Source organism: Drosophila ananassae (assembly GCF_017639315.1).
Source record: "Drosophila ananassae strain 14024-0371.13 chromosome 4 unlocalized genomic scaffold, ASM1763931v2 tig00000073, whole genome shotgun sequence".
In the NCBI taxonomy this organism is placed as follows: Eukaryota; Metazoa; Arthropoda; class Insecta; order Diptera; family Drosophilidae; genus Drosophila; species Drosophila ananassae.
Window position 1 is genome coordinate 595,934 of NW_025319042.1, and position 12,694 is coordinate 608,627.

The following is a 12,694-nucleotide window of genomic DNA, read 5'->3' on the forward strand; positions in this document are numbered from 1 at the left end:
TGCTTGACACTGGGATCCAGGAAATAAAATCGAAAAGAGAGAACGATGAAAAAATAGGAGTTTACACCGGATTAAACGTCAAACATCCATTTCTTGATAAGGAATTGCCGCTTTACATAGCGAATTTTGTGTTGATGGAATATGGGGAAGGCGCGATTTTTGGTTGCCCTGCACATGATCAGCGTGACTTTGAATTTGCACAGAAATATAATTTGCCGATAATTCCCGTTATTTCTTCAGCCCACTTAGGTGTCATTCCAGCGCGTGACCAGAATTCTTACAATGGATCCCAGTGTCAAGCTACTCAGATGACAAAGGAGGCGTATACTGGTGATGGGGTAATGTTTAACTCCGAATTCTTAAACGGATTAATGGTTAGTGAAGCAAAGGAAGTAATTATTAAAAAGCTCAAAGAAAAAGGAATAGGCAAGAAAACAACAAACTATCGTTTGCACGATTGGGGAGTTTCAAGACAGCGTTATTGGGGATGCCCTATACCTATCATATATTGCAAAGACTGTGGTACTGTTCCAGTGCCAGAAAAAGACCTGCCTGTAATACTGCCCGCGGATGTGGAATTCACAAGTGGTGGCAATCCACTTGATAAACATCCTACTTGGAAATTTGTTGATTGCCCAAAATGTGGAAAGCAAGCAGAGCGTGAAACTGATACGTTTGACACCTTTTTTGAATCCTCTTGGTATTTTGCTGCATTCTGTAGCGAAGATAAATCAATAGACAAAGATGCGTGTAATCGTTTTATGCCTGTTGATTATTATATAGGTGGAATAGAGCATGCAATTCTGCATTTGCTTTACTCACGATTTTTCTGCCGTGCTTTAACCAAATGTGGCTATTTTGATATTAAAGAGCCTTTCTCTACTTTAATCACTCAAGGAATGGTCTGCCATGCAACTTATAAAGACGAAAATGGTAAGTGGCTATTTCCCGCAGAAGCAAAAGAATTAATAGCGCGAGGTACAAAAGTTCAAGTGGGCAAAGTTGAAAAAATGAGCAAATCGAAAAAGAATACAGTTGACCCAAACTTTATCATAGAAAAGTATGGTGCTGATACTGCTCGCTTGTTTGTGTTGTCTGACACTCCTCCAGAGAAAGATATGGAATGGTCCGATGATGGTGTGGAAGGTTGTTCTCGTTATGTAAATAAATTGTGGCGTATGGTCATGCAGCTTAAGCCTGTGAATATGCACTATGATAACAAAAGTGTTACGGGTGGACTTCTAGAGTACAGAAAAAAAATTCATAAACTCTTACATGGACTTACAGATGACTTGGAAAACTGCAGATTAAACTGTGTAGTGGCAAAATTTCGTGAAATGACGAATTTAATAGCTGAAATAGACGTAGCAGCTGGAAAATCTCTTATTGATGAAGGTATATGCATACTAATCAGAGTAATCGAACCATTTATGCCGCATTTAGCTGAAAGCCTATGGCAAGAAATAGGAGGTCAACCTTGGCCAAAAGCTGATGAATCATTATTAGTTGACGATACGGTAACTATAGCAGTGCAGATCAATGGAAAGTTGCGTGCGACAATCGAAGTGGCAATTAACTTACCTCAAGAAGAATTGAAGAAAATAGCGATAGACTCTGTGTCCAGTAAGATCGATCAAAACAAAGTTCGCACTGTATATGCTGTACCAAATAAGATAGTAAATATAGTTATATAAAAAATCCGTAGCGCATCTTTGACTTCATGGTTATACTCTTTTTAACATGCGATTATATCTTTTTTAATATAAAGGATATATACTTATGCATTATATATTTTTTTGTATGAGGAGTTATATGAAAATGAAAAGATTATGTGCTTTAGCTGTGTTGCTCACTTCATCTCTAGCAGGTACAGCTAATAATAGTGCAAGTAAGTCAGAAGATCAGTACTATGCAGGTTTAAACTTTGGTGCTGGATGGGGTGGTGGCTTAAAAATAAAACCTAGCGTTGTTTTTGGTTATCATCATGACAAAAACTCTAAGTTTGAACTTGAGGTTCTCACTGACATAAGTGATATGTTTGGTAAAGAAGAAAAGAAAATGGGGGCTAGCTTATTAGCAAATTACCGTTATTACCCCGACCTTGATATTGATCCCGTTAAGCTATATGTCAGCGGAGGTTTAGGAGGATACCTACAAGTAATACCTTTTGGCTTTGGTAACAGTGGTACAAGTGAACCTGCAAGCAAAGATATTGAAGCTGCTGGAGAGAAGGCATCTGTAGTAGATAAAATACTGGGTTCTATTTCCTATAAACTAAAGGTCGGTGTTGATTATGAAATTACTCCACAGATAGTTGGTACAGTTGGTATTACCGCAGGCGGGCAACTAAGTGGCTTTAAACCACCAGTACAAATACCGGACGCGATTCTAGAAGTAGGAATACGTTATAATTTTTAATGCTGCTACTTAGTTCATAAAGGTAGAGGCAATGTTGAGGATGAAATAAACAGCATTAAAAAAATCTGGAAATATATGAGATACTTTTCGAATATGGTTTTGAACGCTGACTATAGATTAGAAAAATAACAAGAAAAAGGGTAAACATACTGTAATTGCTGTTGAATGATGGAGTCCATTATTTTAGCACGAAGTAACGAATTCAGTAGAATAAGTTCTTCAAAAATAATTTAAACTTTTATTAGTAGGAGCAGTCTCATGGAATATTATAGCGATCTCACTAAAAGAAACTTTTATAAGTATCGTTGATGAGAAAGGAAAAATTGTTAAGGAAGAAGTTGTTGCAAGAGAAAGTAAGGCAATAGCTGAATTTTTTCTTGGTCAAGGCAAAAAATATGAATCCATGGGAATAGAAAGTGGACAGTTGTCAATTGACCTTACCCAGAAAAAGTGGAGAGAAAGTGTGGAATGTTTTTTACAAAAAGAATGATGCATCAAATTGTTCTGGAATGCAATAGTTAGAGGTTGTCCGGAAACAAGTAAAAGGCTATAATATCTGAAATTTTAGTACGGGGTAAAGATGAGAAAAAAGTATCCAACAGATCTAAGCGAAAGGGAATGGGCAAGAATAGAAAAACACTTCAGAGTATCATACAAGAAAGGAGGAAGGCCGCCAAAGTATAGCAAAAGAGAAATATTAGAAGCAATTTTCTATGTATTGCGTACAGGGTGTCAATGGCGGTATTTACCAAATGATTTTCCGCTATGGAAGACTGTGTATGAGCAGTTCAGGCAATGGAAGAAGCAGGGAATTTTTGAGAAAATGAATTATGAAATTACAAAATATAGTAGAAGAAAAATAGGAAGGAATGAGCAGCCGAGTGCCTGTATAGTAGATAGTCAATCTGTAAAGACTACAGAAAAGGGGGGATCAAAGGCTATGATGGAAGTAAAAAAGTAAAGGGTAGAAAAAGGCATATAATTACAGACACTCAGGGTTTTATACTAGGTTGTTACGTAGGCGCTGCTAACGAAAATGATAGAGATGGTATTAAAATAGCATTAAACAATATGAGAACAAAATATACTAAAGTTAAAAAAATGTGGGCTGACATGGGATACCAAGGAAGAAATTTAAAGAATCACATAAAGGAAGAATATGACATAGATATTGAAATTGTTAAAAGGCCTCCATGTAGATTTTGGGTGCACAAAGATACGCCACCTGAGCTACTACCAACAAGAGAACAAGGGTTTAAAGTACAGCCAAGAAGATGGGTTGTAGAAAGGACTTTTGCTTGGGTTAATAGGAATAGAAGGCTATCGAAGGAGTATGATTTACTCACAACATCCACTGAGAATTTCATATACCTAGCTATGAGTAGGGTTATGTTAAAGAGGGAATATGCTTGAATTTACTAGTTTCCGGACAACCTCTTAATAGTGACGTTGTTTGTTATAAAAAATTTCTATGTATTCAAATATTGCAGTTCTAGTGTGTTGAGCAGAGTGTTGTGAAGTATCAATAAGTATTTCTCTTTTCAATGAGCTAAAGAAGCTTTCTGCAACAGAATTGTCGTAACAACAGCCTTTATTACTCATCTATATTCTTTACAGCTAAGAGATATTGATACCCTTGCGCAGTATATTGTGAACCTTGGTCACTGTGCAGCAGTAGATTTTTAACAGGTTTACGCCTATTAATGGCCATTAATAAAGAGTTCATAACCAATTGTTTATTTATTGCACTACTCATTAACTACCATACGTGAGAATTATTGCTGCCAAATATAGCCATCCCTCCTTGGTTTTGATGTAAGTAATCCCATACTTTATTTGGTTGATCAACAATAAAGTTTTGATCTAGTATATTGGGAGCTACAGCTCTATTATCTGTTTGTTGTTTTTTAATTTTAAACTTTCTTCTCAGTATAGCCCTGATGTCATTTTTCTGCATAATACTTTGCACCGTTTTCAAATTGCAACTTTTACCCAAAGCCTTCAATTCAGCATGAATTTTAGGAGCTCCATATCTACATTTAGAAACTTGATATATTTTTTGAATAGCTTCGAGTAGCTCTTTATTCGCTGATTCTCTACTGCTTATTTTTCTTGTGGTCCACTTATAGTAGCCACTAGCAGAAAATCCTACATAATTCCTGTACTTTATAGCAGTTACTATATAAAAAAATATTTTACTCTTTTTGACTGGCCAGGGCTTTTTTTTAAATGTCTCTTTCCCTTGTTACTCTTGCTTTGTAAATCAAACCTCTCTTTGTCGTAAGGAGCCATGTTACCTCTACCTGGAAATGCATCTGCTGCCGACTTTTTTTCGTTGTGTTTCTTTATCCATTTTCCTAATAAACCACCCTTTATTCCTAAATCTCTTGCTATTTTTGTAATTGTTTGACCTACCTTTCTTTGTTCATTTGCCAGCTTAACAGCTTCCAATTTGAATTCTGCCGTATATTCTCTTGCCATTTCTAATCCTCCAAAATTTTATTTTACCCGAAAAAACTCCTTTCTTTCTCTCCACTTTTTCTGGGTAAGGTCAAACAATGACTATGCAAAAAAACTAATAACATGTATAATCTATAAATAATTTCTGAGGTAGATTGTGAAACTAGGTGTTAATATCGATCACGTTGCAACCCTCCGCAACGCACGCGGAACTTCTTATCCAGATCCATTGAAAGCAGCAGAAATAGCCATTGACGCTGGAGCAGACTTTATTACTGTACACTTACGAGAAGATAGAAGGCATATTAGAGATGAAGACGTATTTAACCTAAAAAAAAGCATTAGCACTGAGTTAAATCTTGAAATTGCAGCCACGGAAGAAATGCTTGAAATAGCAAAAAAGGTAAAACCCTATTCGATTAGTATAGTACCAGAAAAAAGAGAAGAATTAACAACCGAAGGTGGCCTGGATATCGTGAATATGCACAGTAAACTTTCTAGTATAATAGAGGAAATGCATAGCTCTAGCATAAAAGTCTCACTGTTTATCGATCCAAATATTGATCAACTAAAATATCTTGAAAAGCTAGGGACAAAACCTGACATAATAGAAATTCACACAGGGGATTACTGTGATAATCCATCAGAAAAAAAGTTACAGTTAATTACTAATGCTGCAGAGTACGTCAATAAATTAGGAATAGAATGCCACGCAGGACATGGCATAACTTATGAACACGCTAAGAAGATGACAAGAATACCTCACATCTCAGCTCTTAACATAGGCCACTATTTAATTAGCGAAGCTGTATTTTACGGCTTACACAGCGTAGTAAAAACAATGAAAATGACAATGTCTAACTAACTGCTGCTTTTTCCTTCTCATTTAAAATACTTAAAAGAGTTTGGCTTGCTTTAAATTTTACCCTTGTCTTTTTAGGAACAGTCATGATCTCACCACTTTGGGGGTTACGACATTGTTTTTCCTGACTGATAGCAGTAGAAAATGTTCCTATTCCATGCAAACGTATTTCACCTTTCCCATGCAGCTCATTCTTTATTATTTTAATAAACGCATCATGAATCTTGCTCAAATCAGATTTTGTTATATCTATATTCTGACTAGAACAATCTTCCTTTAATTGTTTTATTATATCTTCTTTACTCATAAATTACCTTAATATTGAAAAAATCACATAAATAGCATATTATGTTGACACCGATAGTCAACTAAATTCATCACAAAAATAGAGGATATCATACATTTTTGCAAATATTTGTATAATACTTACAAAAAAACACCACTATAAAATAACTATCTCTTAGAAAATTGACACTTTTTCCGAGCTTTATGTTGACCATATTTCTTACGTTCAACAACACGTGAATCTCTAGTTAAGAACTCACCATTACGTAATATAGAATGCAAATCTTGGCTTACGCTACTTAAAGCTCTGCTTATTCCATGAGCTAGAGCACCTGCTTGACCAGATAGCCCTCCACCTTTTACAGTTGCAAATACATCATATTTATCTAACATAGAGGTTGCAACAAATGGCATTTTTACTGTTTGGCACACTGACTCTCTTTTAAAATAAGAAATTAGATCGCCTTTTTTGTTAACACTAAATTTTCCACTCCCCGGCTTTATCCATACTCTTGCTACAGATTCTTTTCTTCGGCCTGTAGCATATAAACGACCAAGCGAATCAACTGCTGATTTAATTGTCTTTTCTGACCAATCATTGTTATTTATTGTAGAACTCTTCATTTTTACTCCATTACTTTTTATTTTTACGATTCAAAGAGGCAAAATCTATCTTTTCAGGTTGCTGTCCTTGATGCTTATGCTCTGAACCAGAATAAACATACAAATTTTCAAAGCGTCTACGTGCCATAGGCCCATCATCAAGCATCCTTTTCACTGCCATTTCTATTACACGCTCAGGAAATTTGCCATTTAAAATATTATCTGGAGTAGTTTTCTTCAAACCACCAGAATAACCTGTATGCTTATAGTAAATTTTATCTTTAAGCTTCTTTCCGGTGAAATGCACCTTTTCTGCGTTGATAATAATTACATTATCGCCACAATCCATATGAGGTGTATACTCAGGTTTATGCTTTCCACGTAATAGTGTCGCTACAAATGCTGCAAGCCTCCCTACCACTAATCCTTCTGCATCTATGACAAACCACTTTTTATTGATTTGTTTCTCCTTTAAGAAAAAAGTCTTCATTATTTGATCCAACAATAGTAAGCTATGATATACTTAATTTCTCAATAGTGTCAACAATATTAGTTATTGATTATTAAAGTAATTTATGTTAGTAATTGAGCTGCGCAACCAATATGCATAGGAATTAGAATGTTTCGATTGATTATCACACTTGCGATCATTTTTAATACTATAAGTTGCTATGCAACCGATGTGGGAGAAGTGATAAGCAAAGCCATCAAAAATAGCTCAAAAATAAAGTCTCAATTTTACCAATATAAAAGCGCAGAAAAACACTATAAATCTTCTGGGTTAGCTGGATTTTTACCTGACATTAATTTGCAATACAATTTCGATAGTAACTTTAATCTTGATACATCTGAAAAAAAACTTACATTGCGCCAGAAATTAATCGATGGCGGTGGTACCTTTGCCACATTCAGTCGATCAAGCCATCTTCTCAAAGCAGAAAAGATGCGATTTCAGCAATTAAAACAAGAGCTTGCACTTAATGCTGTGAAAGCATATGTTAATGTTTTACAAAAGACAGAAATATTAAAGCTCAGAGAACATAAAGAACGCGTTTCTTTGGAACATTTGTCAGCTATGAAAAAACGCTTTTCCCTTGGAGAGGTAACCAATGCTGAAGTTTTGTTAGCAAAAGCAAAATTTTCGTCTTCTATATCCGAAAGAGTTGATGCTGAAGGTAAATTAAAGTTGGTAAATATTGCTTATTATCATTTGATTGGCGAAGATGCTGATGACCTTTCTGAAGCTAATGATAAACTACCTTCTGTTCCAGAGCTAAATGAATGTTTACAGTTAGCAAAAACCAATAATTTATCTTTAAAAGCAGCAGTTTATCAAAAAAGAGCAGCCGGAATGGAAGTGATCGCTGAAAGCTCCAAGTGGCTTCCTTCTTTAAATCTAAGTGCAAGCAAAAATTTTGGGGAGGATGGTATGAAGGTAGACAAACTATTAGAAAATGTTCATGTAGTTTTTACTCTTGATGTTCCAATCTTTAAGAGAGGAGTTAATGCTTTTGGTGTCAGTAAAGCTAAAATGGATGCAAAAAAATCTACCTACGATTATTATGAAACGGTAAAAAATATAGAACAAGCAGTTGTAAATGCTTGGAATAATGTGTTGACAGCAAAGGCCATTATCAAAGCAAGTCAAGAAGCGGAAAAAGCAGCAGCTCTAGCATTGGAAGGAGTTGAGCAAGAAGTAAACTTAAATTTAAAGAGTACATCTGACCTTTTGGACACTGAAGATGCATTATTTAAAGCACGTTCAGACTTAGTTGAAGCAAAAAGCAATTATGTGATTAGTGTTTACAACTTGCTTTTTATGATAAATAGTATAGACCTCTAAATTTAATGGTATTAGCACTATGCATGATGAACAAGGCAATCAATCTGTAAAAGATATCCTAGAAGATATAAAAAAAGCTATATCGGGTAAAAACGCGAGTAACGATAAAGCAGAAATAAAGGATGAAAATGATGATGTGCTATACCTTGAGGAAGAGTATCCAGAAGAAATAGAAGAAGATGGCAAAAAAGAAAATAGTGAAAAAGAGGACATTGATAATGATGACCAAGGTGAAGAAATGGCTTGCAACAGTAACCAATTTAATGGCCATAGCTACAATTCAGAAGAAAAAAAAGATATTTATTTGTACGATAATATCCAAACGAGTAATAAAAAAGTGAGTAATAGTGGCTTACAAGCGCAAAATAACGATCATCTAATTTTAAAAGAGAATATGGAAGAGATCAAAGCGTTGCTTGGAAAAATGCAAAACGAATTACAGCATAAACAACAAAAAAAAGCGAACCTTACTGTTGAAGAATTAGTTACATCTCTTTTAAAACCTCAGCTCTCAGAATGGCTGAATAAATATCTACATGCACTGGTAAAAGAAGTAGTTGAAAAAGAGCTTAAAGATATAATCAATAATAAGTAGGGTATTAGCAATAAAAACTAGAGTAAAGACGGCTAGAGGCAGAAAACTATCTTCAACAAGGTGGCTACATCGTCATTTGAATGATCAGTATGTGCAAAAAACTAGCAAGGATGGTTATAGGTCACGCTCAGCATATAAGCTGGTAGAAATGGATAACAAATTTAAATTATTCCAAGAAGGGCAAAAAATTATTGATCTTGGTGCTTCTCCTGGTGGATGGTTACAAGTTGCATCTCAGAAAGGTGCAAATGTGGTTGCTCTTGACGTAAAACCAATGAACGCAATTAATGGAGTAGAGTTTATACAATGTGATATTATCAATGAGTTTGAAATTTTAAGAGAAAAATTCAAGGATCAAAAATTTGATGTAATTTTATCTGATATGGCGCCCGAATCTTGTGGTTTAAAATCGTTGGATCATATCAGAATTATGCTTTTATGTGAGGCAGCGCTCAATTTTGCAAAGCATTTCTTGAGCCATGGTGGCACGTTTGTAGTAAAAATTTTCCAAGGAGAATCTGATAAAGATTTTTGTAACGAGCTAAAAAAAATGTTTAAAACAGTAAAATACTTTAAACCAAAGTCAAGTAGATCTGAATCTACAGAAATGTATTTGGTAAGTTTAGGCTTTATTGGCAGCAGACTTTCTATATAATATTAATCTAGGTAGTTCGCAGAAACAAAAAACTTACTTGACAAACTCCGCCAGCCCACTTATCATGAAACTGAAGCTATTGTATTTGCTTTCGCCAATCTGCAGATTAAAAGGTAAGGATTACTTAATGTATCGGCGTCTTATGTTCAATTTTTTGCAGTATATAGATACTGTATGTCTTTACAAAACTTCATCTACATCTAGATTTTTATCTAAATAAGCTGAACGCGCTTATAAAGCGTTACAAGACATCAAAAAATGCCAATACTCGACAGAGATAGTAAAAGACTAGCTAACTCGGGGATTCTTTGTCTTTTTTTCTGCTTAGTAAATTTCTTAAACATTTGCAGCGTAGGTTAGTTGCAATTAAAAGCAGCTAAATCTTGCTTGTCAAGCGTTTAAAACATAAAAAACGCCAATATTTTAAAGCAGATAATAACCCCAGGGCTTCTTTTGCCTTTTTTTTTATTTGGTAAATTTCTTAAATATTTATAGCTAAACGACAATCGTCATCCCAGCGGGATCTGGAGATACCGCGGCGGTATGACGTAGGACTGCTGTCATTCTGCTACTTGTTAGCGGCTGAGATACCGCGAATGAATCGCGGTATGACGGTTCGCGTTGGCATGATGTAGGACTGCTGTGACACCATTATAGAATGAACCAGTGTCAGCTACTTGCATAGAAAATGTTTATGACTAATTTTTAGATCAAACATGGAATTTCGACAAACTTAACTTTTTTGTGAGACTGTTCAGCAATAATAAATAAATTGAGAGGAAAGGTTATGGCAATGGAAAAGAAAAAGTTTTTTGAAATAATAAATGAGGTAAGCAAGAGTGAAGGTTTAAATGAGAATAATTTACTTGAAAGAATAGGGAATAAGCTAAAAGATGCAGACTCAATAGTATATAGCACTTATAACAATTTGAAGATAGATAAGATGTTCAGTATATTAGATTCAGACAAAATTGTAGATTATATGTTAGTACATCTTGCTGTGGAATGTAACAGTGTACCAATAGTAAAACTCCTACTAGCAAAGGAAGCAAAAGTTAATGAACCAATATATGAACTTGATGAAGCTAAGTCTAAGCTAACTGCTTTGCACATTGCTGCTTTGCATGGTCATCAAGAGATAGTTCAGCTTTTATTGAATAATGACGCAAATCCTTTACTAAAAGATAGTCAAGGCCGAACTCCAAGGGATATTGTCGGTGATGTAAAAGGTAAAAAGGCTATAATAGAAATGTTAGAGGAAGGAGATAGTCAAGGCCGAACTCCAAGGGATATTGTCGGTGATGTAAAAGGTAAAAAGGCTATAATAGAAATGTTAGAGGAAGGAGAACAACGTTATGCTGAGGCAGGAGCTACGAGAAGACAAAATAGACAAGGCACTTTACCGCAGCCTAATAATAAAACTCCAGGAAATTTAGCTGTGAACGGAAATAACGCAACTGCTGCAGTGCAAGCATGTAATGCAAGAGATCAGGAAGAGAACAACGGAACTACACCAAACAACAGAAAAATCTATGTACAAGATGAGGATGAACAGACTTCTTCAAACTCAATCATTAATGAAAACAATACAGACAAAGTAGATGATACATTAGAAAGAGAACAGGCTCTAAGAGAAAGAAATGCTGTGGAGCAAAAGTTGCAAGAGGTAGAACAAAGACTTGCCAATAATCAGAAGCGCATAGAACAAACCGGTCATAATCAACATTCGGAACAATACGGTGCTACATATAATGGTGAACAGACCTTTTTAAATAAAAGTAATAGTGGCGATAGTGGAATATATTTTGATGCAGATGAATCTGAAGCTTTAGGCCAATCTATATTAGAAAATGGAGAAGACATTAATGCACAAGATAAAGATGGCGTGACCCATTTACATTATGCTGCTACATATGGTTATGTAGAGATTGCAGAATATCTAATAGATAATGGAGCAGATGTTGATGCACAAGATAAAGATGGCGTGACCCCTTTACACTATGCTGCTGCAAAAAGCGCTAAAGAATCAGTAAAACTTTTGATAAAACGTAAAGCAAATATTAATGCACAAGATAAAGATGGACATACCCCTTTATATTTTGCTGTTGCAAATGACAATAAAGAATTAGCAAAACTTTTGATAAAATATGGAGCAGATCGCTCATTGATAAAGGATGAAGACCTAATAGATAGACTAAACAGTATGTGTGATCAGCCATCTGAGGTTGTATCTAGTACTTCTTCCCATTCCAAAACACACAACGCAATGGAAACTCCAGAAGAAGCAGAAAAGGTTAAAAAAAGTAAAGTTAAGTTAAAAGAATTACGTACTCAGCTAAAGGATAAGCAGAAAAAGAATGAATTGCTAAAACAACAAATACAAGATCTAGAAAGTGAAAAAGCAACGCTTAAGGATAAATTAGACAAAACAGAAAGTCAGCATTCTAAAACAGAAGTGTTGTTAGAAAAAGCGCAAAAAGAACTAGAAGAATCAAAAAGTTGTATAGCTGGATATGGGACTAAGTTGAAAGAATTCAATAAAGAGAATGAATCACTAAGACAAGAAATACAAGATCTAGAAAGTGAAAACACAACACTTAAGGGTGAACTAGGCAAAACAAAAACTAAAACAAATGAAGTGTCGCTAGAAAAAGCAGGAAAAAGACAAATGAGTTTCTTAAAAGTTGCTTCTGTGAATCTTGTAACTATGTTAACAGTAGGTGCTACTCTCAGTATTGCTTTCGACTTGTCTGTTCTACCAATAATTGTAGTTTTTGTAACATCTGCATTGATAGCTAGCGGCGTTACATATGCAATATCAACGAAACCTACCACTGAATTGAAAGAAGTGGATATTCAAGGTTCAGCACAACGGTGTTTGTAAAACTTAGCACCCACAGTTGTACGAACATTGCAATTTGCAGATGCAAGTAGCTGCACTGGAATCCCAAAAAAGGATGATGTCATTCCAGT

The 12,694-nt window shown here is 35.1% G+C and overlaps 1 protein-coding gene across 1 annotated transcript; it reads left to right on the plus strand.

Moving 5' to 3' along the window:
- Positions 1-10,868: 10,868 nt before the first annotated feature.
- Positions 10,869-12,017, plus strand: LOC123257876 (ankyrin repeat domain-containing protein EMB506, chloroplastic-like; the record flags this gene model as incomplete). Its single annotated transcript, XM_044717848.1, has 1 exon — positions 10,869-12,017. A coding segment is annotated over exon 1 (1,047 nt), but the record flags the coding sequence as incomplete, so codon positions are not given.
- Between the last annotated feature and the right edge of the window lie 677 nt (positions 12,018-12,694).